Here is an 18,467-nt window from a genome sequence, read left to right on the forward strand (position 1 = left end):
TCTTTGAGGAGCTGAGACACATAGTCTGTTCAGTGTTGTTCTGGTAGAATATTTTAGGCAGTATTTTCTATAAACTAAGTGGACATTAATTGCAATCTTACAATAACAAACCACATCACAGGCCTTTCATAAAGCCTGATGGCACCCTGCATTTATATGGATGTACAAGAGATCAGAATCTGGGCCTTGGTACTCAAACTGCATATTCAAACTGAGTGAGTCTGCAAACTGCATGGGACCCAACACACTGAGTTTGGTCTAGATCATACCTATACCAGGAGTCACTTCACAGAAGTCACATGAGCTAAGCTGGTGTAAAACTGGTATCAGTGAGAAAGGAGATTCAGTCTCCTGCCATAAAGTCAGCGGCCCACTAAAGGGCATGGTTGCACTGATTGTAAAATGAGAAGAGCTGGCCAGGTCCCAGCATTCTCAGGTCACTTCAGGTAATGTGGATGGTGCTGCTACTGGGCACTAGTACTGGGAAGTAGAGAGAATGGGACTCAAGCCCACCCCATGGTGGTGGATGAGTGTCTATAATGACAGGACGTGTTAAGGGTCAGGGCAGAGGCTGTCTAGACAGCTTCATACATGACTGCAAAGGCAAGTGAGGGGCTGGCAGGATTATGTGCTGGGAGCAAAATGTGTGTCATGCTTATCTAGCACAGTTCAGCCAGGGCACCTCAGCCTGAACCCCACTGCATCGCTCTCTGGGCTTCCCAGCCCTCTTGCAGGACACTGACCATGCCTTTTTGCACCCCCTTGCCTTTCCAGCATCTGTGGGATGTCCAGTGCATGGAATTCTCAACATCAGTCATCCAATGCTGGGTCCACCAAGAGTTCTGCCAATGGACCATATCCCTGAATAACTGGATCTCCACATGGATCCACCATGCAGTTCTGACAGTGCCTTAACTCTCGCTGTTCCCCTGCCTGCCAGCCGAGGGCCTCAGATAAGCCTACTAATGAGCCACCATTTTGAACCACAACATTCCTGGACTCCACCTTTGCCCAACAACTATACTGGCTACAAAGAAAGGCAGAGGCAGTCCGAGATCTGAAATCAGCAGGTCAAGCCAGGTCCTTAGCTGGCATAAATTAGTGTAGATCTGCTGCAGCTACCACAGAGAGAATAGGAAACTCAAAGTGGGCCATTCTCATAGGCTGTGGAAAAGGACTGCAGAGCTGAGACTAGTGCAATCCTATGAGGCTAACACCGAGCAAGAAAAACAAAGCATTGAGGATTCACACTCAGACACCAGGAGCAGCAGTGAGAGGCAAGCTCCTCACTGAAAGGAAAAAGAGGTCAGAAATAAGGAGACATACAAACTTGGGCGGTGCCCAGACAGACTCATCTCCTCCATGCTTCTTCACACAATGGGCGCCACCAGCGTCTTCTTCCACTTTGCTCCTCATTAAAGGTTTGTCGTTATTGTGTTATTTTTAATAAACGTTAAGGGGAAAAGTCCACCCATGCACACACACACACACGTGCATACATGCACAGAGGGAAACCATTGCCAAAATATACACTATAGACAGGAGAGTCCATTCATACTATATATATATACAGAGTCTCTGGGAAGCAGTCTGGAGCATGGGAAAAGGGCAGGGACTTCCATAAGGGACAGACACAAAACCAATCATGGTTTCACGCACTTCCCCTTCTTCTCCCGCCGCTGCAGTTTCCGGAGGCGCCGGGTCCAAGCATCCCGCCACTGGATGACCAAGCTATTCTTGTCGGCCATTAGTCCTGGCCGGTCAGTGGAGTTTTCACTGATTCCCATGACCAGGTACTTTTTGCTGATCTGAATCTTGGGGCATTTGCATGCCAAGTCTTTCATGTGGATCCACAGGAAGTTGTCACCTCGCTTCACCCGCTCATCGCGACACTTGTAGACTGAGAGGATGTTGATAGTGAACTTGGCCCAGTTTGCCACGGTCTCCATTTCTAGGACATTCACTTGGACGACTGGGAGAAAAGAGGCAAAGAGAGATGCAGTGACTGAGAGAGCAGGAAGGAGTTGGCAATGATACTATTTCCCTGGTTCCTTTAATAAAAGTCTGGCGACAGGCAGACCTTCTTGGCTCAATATTTGTATGATTGTTATAAAGTTCTGGCAACAGGCAAACTTCCTTGGCTCGGTATTTGTACACTTGATTCTACTTTTAGATGGGAGCCCCAACCTTTAATGAAACAATCTGTCTGGTTTCATAGCAGCTTCTGTATGGGCTGATTTAATGATATTTAATGGTTTCTCCTGGCTATAGTACTCGGTGACTCAGGAGTAGGGTTGGTTGAAATGTTTCTGTCACAACTTTTCTTTTTTTTTTGCTAAAAATGACTTTTTGATTAAAACAATTTTGTGTAGACTATTTTCAGGGAAAAAATTATTTCCAGTAGGCTGTTTTACATCTAAAATGCTCTAATTTAGGACTTGTTTCTACTCAGCATGTTACAGTACCAATGGTCTCTAACCTCCCAGGAGATTACTAAAGGAATCCATGGAAGGGGGCATGGTTGGCTTGTCAGGCACTGTGTTTAGTGCCATTCCATTGGAAATCCTGAGAAACTAAATGGGTTTAGCTGCAAAAAAATCTGGCTGAATGGCGGGGATAACTTTAGAGAGTTGGACTCTTCTCACTCCAAACTCACATTCATTCGAGCTACCTCCTCCCCCCACTGCACCCGACTCAAAGCCATCTGACAACCATTTCTATTGCTCTCCACCTTGCCAAAAACATCTTTTCTGCTACAGCCAAGGGGTCCTGCGGAAGATCAATCAAAAAACTCTCCCCGACAAACCTCCCATCGCTCCTAAGTGTGAATGCACTTGTGTCAGAGTGATTAACAACGTGCAGTCAGGATCCTCTGAGCCCTGGCCTCACAGGGGTGATTTTCATCAGATTTCTCCCAAGCCCCCTCAGAAAACAAGCGTATGGAGAAAATGTTCTTTTTAACATATTTGGCAGACAGAGAAGGATGGAGGGGGAGAGAAGGAGAGGGCACGGAATTTTTTAGAAGGTTTGTTTTCATGAATCTAGTGCTAGTGAAAGGGGCCAGATTGACAGGCCTGGAGACTTAAGGCCTCTCTGCCCCTGGAGCTGGTACAATACCATGATGGCAGTGCTTGACACCCTGAACTCACCCGCCACCCACCCTCAGTACACTTCATCACCACTTTGGAAGGAGTGCCTCAGGAAGTGAGAAGTTCACATCGGCTCCACAGATCTCTGGGGAGGGAGGGGAAAGGTGGCTTCTTTTTCTGTAAACCCTGCTGCGTCTGGAAGAGTGGTACCCACAAACACACTACAGGCAAAAATCTGAGAAACTGCTGCCCTTGCAGCCCTTACTTCCTGACTATGGGTGCAAATCTCAGCCTCAGAAGTCTCAGAATATTTAATGCCACAGAGCAACAAATATTCAGATTGGGACCTGCAATTTTACATCCAAGCCATTCATAGTGAGCCCCTTTAATTCTTAGCACCTACCAAGTAGGTACAAATTCCCATCAGCTAGCTGAAAATTAGTTGAAAGGGAGACTTTTTGTGGGGTATGGACATCACCTCAACAGAAGACTGTCATTAGCCTCAAAGCAATCATCAGAGAGCAATGACTTTTAGTCCCTGCCGACCTTGGAAGTCTCTTCTGTGAGTGATCAGAGCTCTGGCTAGTTTGAGGGACATGGTGTGCAGAAGATGGAGAGAATGAGCTGCTGTGAGCATGGGAAGGATGCTGTGATGGGATATGGGCAGGGAGGCATGGACTTGGGAGCACCTTGAGCAAATCAGGAATGGGTGAAGCCATCCCAAGCTCACTTTTCTTTACAGCTAAATTGACTCAAAAGCAGGGAGGATCTCCTTACCATAATCCTTCTTGCAGTACTTTTTCAGGTTGATCTTGTAATTGCCTTTGGCTGGTTTGCAGTACGAGTCACAGTCTGCAGAGGAGAAACAAGGAAAGATAACGCTCTGAGTGATTTTAAAGAAGCTTTGTCTCAGAGACAGCATCACCCCCAGAGAAAAGGAGAAGCCTACAGATAAATATCTGCAGGGCCCTAGCTCAGCATTCATGGTGAGTCAAAGAGCAGTAAAACCCAGTATCATTTTGTACTGCAGATTATTTACACACCAAATCCCCCTGATGCTCTCTGGGAGTTTTTTTGAGTAGATTCTCAGTTGGTATAAATTGATGTAGTTCCTTTGACTTCTGATGAGGTCTGTCAGTTTATATCAGCTGTGGATTTGGTCTACTGTGAATAATAAAACAGCAGAGCTCATAATAAATGACAGCAGATGGTGAGAGAAACTGAGAGGCATGGATTTTAAGCTTGTTAGACAGGGACCAACAGGGCTTTTTGTGTATTTGCACAACTCCCAGTATAATGGATTCAGATCGACTCTTGTGGGGATAAGGCAATACAAATACTAAGAACAATGAGGAGGAAAGCAGCCCATGGGTGTGCTCATCTGAGATCTAAAATAAAATAGACAGTGGAGAAACACAGGCCGGCTGCCTGGGGTGGTAGGAGCAGTAAAGGAGAAAGTCCTTGTACTCTCCATAGCCAGACTCGAAGAAGGCAGCTGGTGCTAGTAGGAGCTAGGAGAGAGGCAGAGAGAGGCCAGGCAGCAGATCCTCATCTGGTGTGAATTGGCACAGCTCCACCAAAACCAATAGAGCTTAACTGATTTAGACCAGCTGAGGGTCTGTGCCCCAGGTCCTTTCGGGTGCACTGGAAACAGTCCCACAGAGGGTGTTAAACACATCAGTCCAATCTCATCTCTCACATATTCCATTGCAGCTAGTGGCATTACACCTGGTTACATTTGGCCCAAGAGAAATAGTTTTGAGCTGAGTTCTGAAACGGCTAAAATCTGGTGGAGTTCTCTGTGGAGCCGGATACGGTTGCATTTCTCAAGGAGGCAGGGAACAGCCTCTTTCTGCACATGCTAAACTCGAAAGGGCTGGGATGTAGAGTGGATAGTAGTAGAAACTCCAGGGACAAGAGATGAGGAAGTGGACAAGCACTTCATTCATGCAGTGCAGATCTGCAAACAAGGGAGATGCAGAAGAAGGGGATCAGATTCAAAGATACCACTTTAGCTACAGACATGGATCCAAAAGGAAGGTCAGTGTTCAGGGCACACAGAAAAGAATAGATCATTTATGAATATGTTCTGGCTCCTGGGTTCCCTCTCCAGTGCAACAGCCATGTTAGGAACATGCTGTGCTACACCTCCTCCATGGTATAACTAGAGGTGGGTGACCAGGACACTAGCTCTGGGCACTGATTTTGAGGGAGTTCAGGAATGGTAGTGGCTGCCATTGGCCCAGCCACCATGGCTGCTGCAGCCACTACCACCCCTTCTAGGGTGCAGAAACTGCTTGTTATGCCTCTGCTTCTCCTGGCCTCTGGGTCTGGTGGTAGGTACTGCTGGAGATGGTGGTTTTCTTTGGGCACATGCAGCAATATTCCAGCCCAACATGGGGGCAGGGGCAATCCTGCTCTCAGACACGCTGTGCTCCCTGACCTGCTCAAGTTCCATCACCTGCGTAGGCAGTTAGGATCAGGCCTTCAACAAGCCGCTTTGTACCTGTTTCTAAAGTCCCAGATTTGCCTGCAAATCAGAGTAGGAAAGTTTGGGTATGCTCTTCTGCTCTGCAACACCTTTGATCCCAAAAATTTCACAAAAAAGCCTCTTCTCTTCCTTCCTTCCTTCTGCCATCTTCCTTTGAACATCTCAATTTGTCTATTTCCAAACATTTTGCTTTGGTCGTATTTTTCTAAGCCCATCTTTCTTTTGCTGTTCTTTCTTCCTTTCTTCCCCTCTCTCAGGTTTTCTGTCCAGCTTGGCAATCTTGGCTCCCTTTCCCCTGGGACAGGGCAAACAGTCAATGAAGCTGTCTTTGTTTGTGAGCTGCCAGAAGGACTGGGGAAAAGAATAACAACCTCCTTGTGCCAATTTCCAAAAAAAGGGAAGAAAACCAGAAACACAAGCTGACCCCAGATTCCGCTGCGCTCTCCCTTTCTGCCTGGCTCCCTTTTATTTTGGACTTTGTACCTTCTGCTTCAAATTTGTCATTGATAAAAACAACTCAGCACGAAGCTAATTCCCCAGCAAAGGGGAATAAGTGCAGTTCTATAACTCAGCCTGTCCCTGCCCGCTCTGCCTAGTCCTGTGGTGCCCAGGAGCTGCCACTCTTTGTTTGCTTTTCGTCCATCTCCTCTCCATTTCCAAGTGGAGAAGTGCAGACACATGCGAAGGCAAACTTCATGACCAGGTCATTTGTGCTGTGCTTCTTGTATCTCTCATCCCCTCTTAGATGAATGTAGCACCGATGACAGATATCTGATTGCCAGCCCTGGAGACTGAAGGGTTACCTAGTCCAACCCTCTTCATGGAACCAGGATTTACTATACACAAACACTCCCTGACAGATGCCTAGCCAGCATCTTCAGTGAACAAAACAGGTACTCAGAACAGGTTCTGTGAAGAGAACAGGTGCAACACAGCACAGGCAGCAGCAATGGAGTGGGTGAATTGGGGGCCAAAACAGGAGCAGCAACCCCTCCCCACACATACACACCCCCCCCGGCACCTTTGCTCAGGGTACCAATATTCCTATTTATGCTCCTGGGCAACAGAATGCCAGATTTTAAGTGCAGGTTCAGCAAACATTTCTGGGATGATTTAGACAGGGATGATCCTGCCTTGAGCGGGGCAGGGGACTACTTTTGCCTACTCAAGGTCCCTTCCAGCCATATTTTTCCATGACACTACATTTCCTTCAAACCCTCCTCTTCCATTGTTGGTGCAGCTCAACCATGGCCTTGTGACATCACCTCTAGGGGGACAGCAGGATTCACTCTCCATAGCCCATTAGAGCCTTCACCTAGTCTAGAAGAAAATTTTGTCCCAGGGCCTAGTGGTCCAGCCATGAAGACCATATTGTCAAATTATCATTGTGGGTTTATAGGGCACATGATGTGCACCAGCTCAAAATGATGGAGAACTTAACCCAGAGTGTCCAGTATGTTGAGGCTGCTTTGTGTCAAGTCATTGTCCTAAATCACAGGAGACCTACCCACATGGAAAAGAAGCTCTCCTTGCCACAACCTCTCACTTTATCCCGGCTATGGAAAATATTGTTTTTCTGCTACTTCTCAGTCCAGCTTACTTCTACTCCAGGCTGCCATAACAGTCTTTCAGGTCTTTGGCAGGTGGCATAAACTAGACAAGAAACCATTAGGCTCCTGAAACTTTCATTGGTGGAATAGTCTTGTATTGGAAGTATACAAAGATGCCTTAAAGCTACAGTTCCCTGACTCTTGATGCCATAGCCATACATCACGGTCCTTATTTTTAGCTATGATATTAGCTATCCTTAGATAGTATGATGATCAACTTCCAAAGGTTCTCCAATCATTCATTCATCCAGCAGACTGAGTACAGGGGTACACTTTATCATTTTTCCAATGCTAATGGAGTACAATTTCTGAATTTAGTTCCTGAACATTGAGATTGTTTGGCAATCCCAAAACAGTGACAAAATGTAGCTCTTAGTCAGTGACACTTAGAAAGAGCAGGCACTAGGTTAACCCAAATGGCACAATAATGTTATAAATACTATGCGATCCTTATCTTGACAGTATTGTTCCATGTATAAAGCTATGAGTGGGATTTTTGAAAGCACTCTGTGTTGGCTCAGTGACACTCGTCGAGGTGGATGGTGAAACTCCAATTGCCTTCTGTGGGATCAGAGTCGGTCTTTCTCCAGGAATTTCTGAAAATCCAGTCTTCTCTTTAGTTAACAATGTATGATCTTTTTCTCAGGGATTCTAGCCTGTTCTTTACAACTTCTTATTTCACTCATCACTGTAGTATCTGCCCTCATGACAGACAGATCAGATCAACAAAGGTTCTAACAGGACAGCAGTTACAAGGACTTACAAAAGCCTTTTGGGGCAACTACAGAGGCATGAGTTTAAACCTTGCTCTGCTGCTGACAGCTGCCCCCCAAATTAACTCAGCTGTACATGGCTACTTAGTCATTCAGGCTGGGGAGTCCAAGGCAGGTGGATATGATGCTAGCTAAGGAACTGGTGTGTCTTCCCCATATCTGCTCATTGGACTATGTAGGCTCAAGGCAGACACATGAGCTGACATGGCACAGAGGCACCTATGAGCAGCTGAACATCTCTATTTCTCATCTCGTGAAATTCTACATCTGCACTGAGACTTCAAATGCAGCATCCAGGGACCCCCACAAAGTACAGGCTTGAACATAAGAGGATCCAGGATGAGTCATAGATTCTTATGCTAGTAATTTACTCTGCCTCTGACAGACATGAATTATTATTATCATGTGTGGTGCCCTCAGGCAGAACCAGGACCCCCACTGGGCTCAGTATTGCATGTACTTGCACCTAGGCTAACCCCCTTTAGGGGACCTCTTACAGCAGTAAGCATCAGTTTGTATCAAGGGTCTTCTCCTCAGCACCACAGCTGCTGGCAGTGTTGCAGCCCCAAATCATTGCATCAGGATGTGACACTGTCCAGGGAGGTACTAAAAAGAAATGCATAAGCAAGAGGGACAGCAGATAGGGGAGAGCCATTCATGTCAAACATTAGTCTCATAGTGCCTTTTTCACAAATGTCTAAGAACCTAGCCATGGTTACAGACATGGCTTGGTACCAAACATATCACATGCTTCAACAGTGCTGGAATCAGGTCAGGTAGCAACTGTATTGCAACCAAACCCACTGACTTGGCTGTGTGTGGGGGGTGACAAGGCGTATGAGAGACTGGGATGAGTGACAGTTGCTAAAACTGCCAGCCAGCTCAAATTTTCCAGGACTGTCTTAAATTTCAGAGCTGTGTGCTGGTGCCCCCTAAAGAGTCCCCGAAAATGGGACTTTTGTCCCAGCTTTGAAAAACTGCTGTTCAATTGGGCAATACTCCTGATCATTCCTGGATGCCAGGCAGGGTCCTGCTGCTGGGGCTGTTGAGAGGATGCAGCGCAATGCTGCCTGGCACCATACAAAAACAAATGGAGCTAAGATGCTTCCAGATCAAGGCAGAGTAGGTTACCACTGTGCCCGGAGGTAGCTAACCCCCTGCAGCACCTCACTAAGGCCTCTGCACCAACCAGAACCACAAGCAGCATGGATCATCCTGATTCAGGAGTTCTGTGGGGCATCAGGGACTGCGTGCTGGATTTTGCTTCCCAAAACCTTGTGGCTTTAAAGCTTGCTAACCCTCCTCCCCGTAAGAAACCAACAGACTATTACTGCACACATGACCCTGAATCTGGGGGAAAGAGGTGTATATGAAATAAGCTGGACGGAATGGGATGGGAGGGAGAGAGGAAGCCTGGCAGCATGAAGGGCCTTTGTAGAAACAGAAGTTGAAGCCAAAGAGCACTGCCAAGGATCTAACATGGGGAGATCTGGCCAGAGAAAGAGCCATAAATCTGAGCCTTTTTTGTATAATAATAATTTTTTTAAGTGCCACAAGATGTAAACTAATCTGCTTAGTTAGAAAAACATGTTTCGGAGGATTTGAACAATTTCTTGAAGGAACCAGGAGGGTTTCAAGGAAAAAAAATTGTGTTTAACAAGATTGGAAATGATTATTAATATTATTATTTTTAAAAGCTCTAAAGAGTTCCCAAAGTTCTGTACACGCCCCCCTGCCCCACATCACGCCTCAGCTCTCAGTTCTCTTCCCAACCACCCCTTCGACAATATTACCAAAACATTGTGCAATATAGTGGTCTGGGGGAAGAAGAAGGGGGCGGGGGGATCATGTCAGGGGTAGGGAGACCAGTTGTGAAGAATGGATTGTGGAGGAGAAAGTAACTAAGAGTGTCTAAGAACTAAATCTCTATAGGTCTCCAGAAAATCCCGCCAGGAACTTCTTTGCATCTCTAAGCACCTAAAAATCTTTAAAATACTCCCCTATGTCTCATTTTCAAAAAGCAGCCTAGGCCATGTGCACACTGTGAACTCACTGTGCCCAGCAGCAGTGCTTGCAAGCAGGGTAGCCACATCCATTTGGCACCACAGGCCAGCTAACTGCCAATGGGAAAGGCTAGCTGGAACTGGCATTCAGCACTGCATAGGCAGGGTCTTAAGCACATAGGAGCTTACTTCCATATTCTAACATCCCTGCTGGAAACAGAATGTGGGTGCCTGAGCTTTGGAAGTTTTAGGCACTATCATGAAATGGAAGGAGGAACACAAGAGGATAGAGGAATGACAGAGCAAGAAATAACCTGAGACCTTCTCTATGCTTAGAACTGGCCCCAGTTTACCCACTAGTGACCAGCAACTTGTGCTAGTGCACCACTGCCGTCAACTACGTGTTCGCAAAGACAAGACAAGGCTTGAGATAGGAGGTAAAACCCGATTAGCTGAAAGTCTGTTTTATCTTTGCCTTTGGCTACAGAACAGCAGTGGTCCAACCATACTGACTACTATGAGGAATAAGGGGCTGAAATGAGATGACTTTTGTGTGTGACAAACCTGAAGAATGAGTGGGGGAAGCTGTGGAATGAAATGAAGATAAAAGAATTGAGAGATGGAAATGAGGAAGTGGGGGAACACTGAGGAGGGGTGGGGTCAAGTTGAATGTGGTGGGAGTCAGACAAGAAACTGGGGAGACCAGATGGGAGATGAAGGGCAGTAGAACTGATGCTTTCCCCCACACACCCCTCCCCAGCAGGCATCTATTTCTGGAGAAAGAAAGACAGAAAATAAATTGTTCTGGGTTTCTGCTCATGGTTAATATTTTGAAAATGTGATTATGAAAGTCCGGAAATGGTGCTTGCAATTAATACTTTAGACTTAGTTTGGGGCTTTTTACACTTGGTTTTGTGCTGAGGAACATTTCTGAAATATGCAATTAATTTCTGCCTTGATTTATGTAAGGAACTTAAAAAAGAACTCACCCAAGTTATTTTTTCCCTTCCTCGCCTTGCCCATCTGCTTGGAACACATGGCCTTGATTCCCATGTACAGCGCGGCCATTTCTACATTGCTCTCTGGTCATATACCCTGGGCTGAAAGTGGATGTGAGTGAATATCATTTACTGTCTCTCTACTCCGCCTGAGTAACATAAATGCAGAATCAGGCTCCATGTAGTCATTTCTGCATCGGTGCTCCCATGAACTCAACTGATAGTGGCCAGTCCCATGCACAGCAGTCTGGCCTACACTCCTATTTTGCCTTGCATTAGCAGCTCCAATGATGCATTCCCACGTGGTACTATTTCACACACTGTTTTGCACTGGTGTATATATGACCGCATTAAGAGCAGGGAACTAAGCCTAGGTCTATCCTATGGATATCATGGGCTACACTCCTAGCAAGACACTCCCAATACAGTCGCAGCTATACTAGCAAAGCTGTACTTGTGCTGTCTGGTTTATTGCAGTCTCCTCCATTCCCACCCCAGGTGAAACAGGAGACCCCAGCAAGAGCACAATTCTGCTGGCATAGTGGTGTCTACATTACGGGCTTTTGCTAATGCAGTGGTGTTGCACATAGCTATGTTGGCAAAAAGTCCGTGGTATGGACTTGGTCAGATTGAGGACCTGGCTGTGGAAAAGGATGTGGACAATGAGGTAAGCCAGGAGTTACTGAACTGCAGTAAGTGGAGTGTCGTTGGTGTCTGACTAGCATGAAGAGAGTCACGCATTTGCTGCTCTCAGGGAACTGCTCCAGGACACTTTGTTACTAAAGATAGTGCTGATGTATGTGAGAACAAGAGGCAAAAAACAGGCAGAAGAATGGAAAATGGGAAGGGGAGAGAGAGCAGATGAAAGGCTGAAGTAGAACTCGTCCAAAGGGGATGTGAAGAAAGGGCTCCCATCAAGTGAATTGTCTTGTGCTGTGAGCCAGGGCTGCATCATACACTTTATATCAATCCTGAAGGGTAACCCTATAAAAGTGTCAAGAGAAGTTGGACACCCATCAGAGGAGTCATTTCACAAGCACCTCTCTCCCTTGCCAGCTCCCAAGTATTTTTTTCCTCTTTCCTAGCTCCTTTTAAACTTCCCAGACATGGTGTTATATATGCTAAGGGGATTTGGAAAGAGGATCTATTTCAGCTTGAGTGGCTCCCCAGATATTCTCCTGACTGAGCAGGTATCTGCCTATTCACCTGCTCCACTGACACACTCCCCAACTGCCATCCCAGCACAAAGATGACACATATAGCCCATGAGCTCTGGGTTCCCCCAGGGTGGAAAGATCACCTGGCAGGGGGTAGGAGATCTACCCATTTGAGAGGAGCTGGGGGGACCTGTTGTTGCCAAAAGTAAAGGAGCACAGGGACATGCAAAGTTTATGTGGGTGGATGGGCAGGGGGCAGCCTTAGCCACAGAAGAGAGGTGCCTTGAGGCAGGAGTCACCTGGAAGTACCTCTCCATCCCGTAACTGGTAGCAATACTGACAAAGGACAAGCCAAAGACAGAAAGAAGAGCTGTTAGTTCCAAAATGCACAAATCAAACAGAAAGGGACAGAAGGGCCCATCTCTCCCCTAGGGAACAGAATTACTGAGCCCCCCGCCATGTTTCTGTAGAGAAACCAGGCTCGCTGCACAAGACAATTCACTTGATGGGAGCCCTTTCTTCACATCCCCTGAAACCAAGCGAGTGTTATTGAACCGATTGCTTCCCTGCCGTTCCATCCAGGCTAAGGGTGAAAGACAGGGGGTGCTGGTTCTGTGGCTCCTTCTCTGCTGCCTACCAATGCCTCACAGGCCCAGCTCTGTTGGTAGATAAGGGGGGCAAGTGGCCAGTTGATCTCAGAGCAGTACCTCCCCGGTCCACAGGACTTTGTTATGCCAGGTGCTGGAGGGAGGGTCTTCATGCTGGAGCTGCCTCTGCCCCAGTCAGGAGGCCTGCTGTCATGCAGGATCTGTGCCACACAAGGAAGGAAGGCAGCCAGGCAGAGCCAGGAGGACTTTGCAAGGATGTCTCTTGGATTCCCTGAACCTCCACGCTCATCTGTGGCAACAAATTTCCCCACAGCCAGGGACACTCCCAGAAAATCTCTCCTAGGTGGGAAGAAGCACAACCTACAAACCCAGTGGGGGAGACTTCACCTGGTGATGCCATGCAGCCACTTCAAGGGTGACTTGCACCAGACTCACGGCTATATCTGGGCCAGGTCATCAGCTGATGGTTACTAGTACAGTTCTAGCAACTCTTCATTGTTGAATCACAAGCCCTGGAAAGACTCCTGAAACTGAGCCACGTGAAAGGCGCCCACATGAAACAGGTACGTTGGAACACAGTGGGTGTTAGTCCCTTAATTCCAGTGGAAACTGTAAGTCCCACCAGGTGCCTCTTCATCTTTAGATACCTCAAAAGTTCTGTAAATCAGGCTTCCTCAGCTCTGTGTATCAGCACACCCCAAACCCCCTCGGCAACATGTATAGAACCCCTTCTACAACATCCCAGCACAGCCTCTGAGTATCACACACTCAGGCAGGCCCAGCTACTCTGAGGAGTTTTCTTCAGCATGACAAGTACTTCATCCTCATTACATTACAGCAGGGCACCTGGGAATTGGAAACTCCCATGGCTGAGTGGATCCACTCCTCCATATTGCAGCTCCCAGGCAGCAACTTTAACCACCCTGACTTACATCTCACAGCCTGCAGGGAACCTCCAGCACAAATACAAGAGGGCACTTCTGCTGCATGCACCTGGATATCTCAGTCATGCAGCTCTGTTAGGTCTAAGCAGCTGCATCACAGCACACAAGAACACACAGCTCTGAGAGGTGACTCCACCCTCGTCTGCCACATCATACTCCAAGGGAACTCCCAGCACCAAGATACCACTGCACCCCACATGCTGTATCACAGCCCCTAGGACCAGCTGCATTGAGGAATGATACATTCCCTCTGCTATATCATAATGCCCAGGGAATCTTCATCACCAAGACATGACAGCCTCCCTTCTGCTATATCATAGCCCCTGGAAATCCAGCACTTAGATTCAACTGCATCCCCTCTGCTGCACTGCAGCACCACAACTGCACTGAAAGACAACTCTGCCAACTTTGACACACTAGACCACTTCTCCTAGGACTTTCCAGTACGTCCTCTCCATTATATTTCAGTCCTCAGAAACTTGACACTATTTCTCTCCTTCTGCTATAGCACAGCCTCTGGGAATACCCAGCCCAGCCACAAGTTGGATCACTGCCACTGCATTGCGAGTATAGCAACCAAACACACCTCCCGCTGTTCGGTAAATCTCTAAGAATGGCTAAGCCTGGCACCAAAGGCCCCTTAAATGGGCAGGAGCTTCCTACTGGGTCTATTGAGAGCTGCTGCTTATTTTTCATGGACAAAGAAGGAAGAGCAAGTTTTTTCTTTAGGGGTACATGCAAGCATGAAACAGTTGATGCTGGGAAGAAGTAGACACAGAGTAGGCACAGCAGGTGCCACTATCTGAGCTGGTGAATGCTGTGGTATGGGCAAGGTGGGGAAGACCCAAGCAGCTGTTGTCAGCTCCCCCGTACACATGTGTGCTGCCACCCCCCAATGCAAGACTGGAGTTTTCTTGTGTGTCCAGATCACCACCACCACCATGCCCAAGTTCCATCCCAACTTCTCTCAGTGCTGGCCACAGCACTGGGGGCTTCAGCTGGATGTGGCAATGTGAGAACACAATGAGGGCTTCCCTGAATTCTACGCCCTTTGTCAGTGGACTTCCCCTCCCCATGCCTCAGTTTCCTTTTCTCTGCAACAGGGACATGCCAGCTGCCTACCTAGGAAGCATGTGGTGAAGATCAGTCACTTATTCAAGTGCTTGGATAATGCTGCACTGCTATGGATTGGGATCGATGTCTGAGGAGTTACTGCAAGTTGATCCTGGTGTGGCTGGGAGCAGAACCGGGCCTGTCCATCACTCTGTAAGATGGAGTGCTAGTATGATGAGGTCCCTTGCCAGGCAGCACAATGCTCACCTCCCCTTGGTTTTCCCTAGCACTGAGCTAACCCCCACACCAAACCATGTCTTTTTCTCCTCCCAAAGAAAATGGACCTGATGAATCCCTTTAACTCAAGCAGATTGGGTCAGCCTGGGCTGCTCACCTGTGTCACGATATGAAAGCTTTATTGAAACAGAAGGGGAAAAAAAGATTAGAAACAGACTTCAGTAAACTGCCTCTCTTCCTCCCCCCAATAAACATGTTCCCACAGCCGGCCTCTCTAATCCCTTTTCTTTTTCCAAAGTTCACGCCTTCCCCTTCCTCCCTCAGTCGCCCCTAAACTTCTTTTTCCACTTAAGCAAGTCTCCCCAGCCCAGCTTGGAACGCTCCACCCCACCAGGAATGATCTGAATGTGTCGTGCTCAGCAGGGGGACCCAGTTTTGTGGCATGCATCCAGGTAGGCATAGAAAGGAAATAGCTGCCATTTATGTGCAAGTGTGTCTGAGGGAGAGTGCAAGAACGTAGGTGTGTGTGTGTGTATGAGGGAGCTTATTGGGTGTGTGAGAGAGAGATGAAGAGTGAAAGAACGAGAGAGAGAGAGTGTGTGTGTGCGTGTGCGCGCGCAATGTGTAGGGACTTATGGGTTTGAGGCTATATGACTAGGTTCTGTGTGTGTGTGTATGTTCATCTGTGTGCTAAAGGCCTGATTCTCCTCTTACTTCCTTGCTTTACATGAATGCAACTCCAGTTTAACTGTGAGGAAAAACAGGTCCTGAACATATGAGGGGAAGAATGGATGGGTCTGTAGGCCTTAGTAGGTGCGTACTCTGAGTGACAGAGACTGATAAGAGCTTGTGTGTGGTGCTGTGTGCATGTTAGCATTTATGTAACATGGCTGTGAATAAGCATGTGTGAGTACGCATGCATGAGATGACATACAAGTTAGGGTATGCCTGAGGAAGAATATGGCTATGAGAGGCCAAATGAAAGAGGAATTGAAAAACAAGAGACAACAGGTGTGCATGAGAGGTGGAGAGAGAGAATGAAAAGTGTGGAAAAAAGACCAAATATAGCCCTGACATCCTTGGATGTAAGCTCCATTGATTCTGAAGAGAAACAAAGGAGCAGAACTTGGCCTCGCATGTACACATGTGTATGTGTGAGTATATGTCTAAGTGAGTTAATTTGCACATCTGGTTTACTTCTCCCTGCTTAAAAAAAAGAAGGAATATTTTGTTTTAAGAGAGATGTAACTTAATTAGGTGTTACGGCTGCAAATCCTTTATTGCTGACTTTGAATTCCTTTAAAGCCCTAGTTTGCACTCCACGGGCTTTCCTAATTCTGCTAACAGAGAACAAGATTTTTTTCACTAAACAGAAAATGTTTTATAATAATCACTAAAAATGTAAATATAAATATGAATATATACAAGATCCAGGATATTCCATTACACGGCCAGACTCACATTTGGGGAAATTGAAGTGTGAGGTGGGAGGTCATGGGGAGCGTGTTCTGAGGGAGAAATATGGGAACCAGGAAAAGCCAGCTGAGAAAAGGAGATCCCTGAAAATGCTAGAGAACAGCCAGGGCTCCGCCTGGGATGGGAGTGGGGGGAGAAAAGGGGTGGGGGAAAGCCAAACACCTGAAAAGCAGGAGGCTTGAAACAATGAAACATTGTTACCAGACACCTCAAAGTATGTGACACACCTGCTGCAGACTCGGAAAGCCTTTCAAGATGAAATCATTGCTTTTATGGAAAGGAGGGCCTCCAAATAGCTTCAGTGGTGGATGAGCTTGCTTCTTGGATGAGATTTTAAATTAATATTTAGGTGGGACAGGGACAAGCAAAGAAGTGGTGCCATGCTTCCAGACTCCCCTCCAGGCCCCCATTTTAAAAATGCCTGGGGTGACTTGGTGGAGTGCCTTTGTAGGGGGGAGCCCCGTGGCTTTAAGGTAGACAATAAGGCTCTGTGGAAAAGGAATAAAGCAGAGGAGCTGATCTGGCCCAAGGGGTATATTAAGTGGACAGCTGGATGAACATACAAGAGCTAAACATGTACAAGTGTGGGCAGAACTGGCCCTCCTGGACATGGCGTGGTGGGATGGGGAAGAGATGCAGCAGGGAAAGTAACCAAGAGGCAGGAGATGTAGGGAAGAGTAAGCTGCCAGCCTCCCACATAGCACCTGGGTGACAGGAACTTTGCTGCACCCTGTCTACTCTCTGAAATCTGCCTTCTGACTCCAGGACTCCAGTGCTGACTCTCAACTATGTCCCAGTTTTCCAATGCAACATCAGTGTAAGTGTAAGGTGGCGTGGGATTCCTTCCAAATGCCCGTATACTGTACCATGCATTACATCATAAGATCATGGCATCATATGGTTGGGAAGGACCTCATGTTTCAGCATGATGTTACACGTAGCTTGAGCTGTAATCACAGGGTGGGACCAGACAGCTCAGCACATGCACACATGCCTGGGTCTCAAGTGCCACAGTCTCTGCCTTTCATCAGAGCAAACTTTTTCCAATAGCCTTAAGAAATCACAACATGTTTTAATCTGGGTCAGTGTGTCCTATACTTAAGAAATCAATAAAGCAGAGGAGCATGCACCAGCAGCAGTCAAAGCCATGTTTCCCTTCATCCGACTGCCACCAGCTTGGGAGGCAAATGCCTGGGCACTGGGGAAGCATCAGTGAAAAACCAGGGGGACTTTGAAATGTGAAAGACATGTTCTCCCCTGGCTTTAAGGGAGAAAGGAGAGGGAAAGAGAGGAGGAGGAGGCTGGGTTCCTGATTTCATTCCCAAAACTCTTTCAGTGCCTGCTGGAAACGATATCTGATTCACAAACCAGCAAAAGAAAGTGTGGCCCTTTCAGACTTAAACTAGGATCCCGAGCTGGTTGTAAGGTGGCAAGCAGGAAAGACTTCTTGGAGAGGATACATGCATTATCAAACACTGGCAGCTGCGTTAAGGGCACCTGAGAGGAACTGCACACGACAAGAATGTCCTAGTATTTTTTTCCTCCATTTTCAACATCAGCAGATGCATGACAAACAGAACCAAGGAGGTGATATGTGATACTTCCCCTCTATCGAGCACTGGTCAGACCGCAGTTGGACTACTGTGTCCAGTTTTGGGCGCCACACTTTAAGAGGGATGTGAATAACCTGGAGAGGGTCCAGAGAAGGGCCACTCGTATGGTTAAGGGCTTGCAGGCCAAGCCCTACGAGGAGAGACGAGAGCACCTGGACCTCTTCAGCCTCCGCAAGAGAAGGTTGAGAGGCGACCTTGTGGCTGCCTATCAATTCATCGTGGGGGGGCAGCAAGGAATTGGTGAGGCTCTACTCACCAAGGTGCCCCTGGGGGTTACAAGAAATAATGGCCATAAGCTAGCAGAGAGCAGATTTAGACTGGACATTAGGAAGAACTTCTTCACAGTTAGAGTGGCCAAGGTCTGGAACGGGCTCCCAAGGGAGGTGGTGCTCTCCCCTACCCTGGGGGTCTTCAA

At 47.3% G+C, this 18,467-nt stretch overlaps 1 protein-coding gene across 1 annotated transcript in view; it reads right to left on the reverse strand.

The window, feature by feature from the left end:
• Positions 1–6: 6 nt before the first annotated feature.
• NTN3 (netrin 3) overlaps positions 7–18,467 on the reverse strand; it is a 92,832-nt gene continuing 74,371 nt past the window's right edge. The window contains 2 exon segments of the mRNA XM_006015582.2: positions 7–1,972; positions 3,867–3,941. Of these exon segments, the coding sequence (XP_006015644.1) occupies positions 1,644–1,972; positions 3,867–3,941 (404 nt within the window). The 3' untranslated portion in view covers positions 7–1,643.

Source organism: Alligator sinensis, unplaced genomic scaffold, assembly GCF_000455745.1.
Source record: "Alligator sinensis unplaced genomic scaffold, ASM45574v1 scaffold404_1, whole genome shotgun sequence".
Lineage (NCBI taxonomy): Eukaryota > Metazoa > Chordata > Crocodylia > Alligatoridae > Alligator > Alligator sinensis.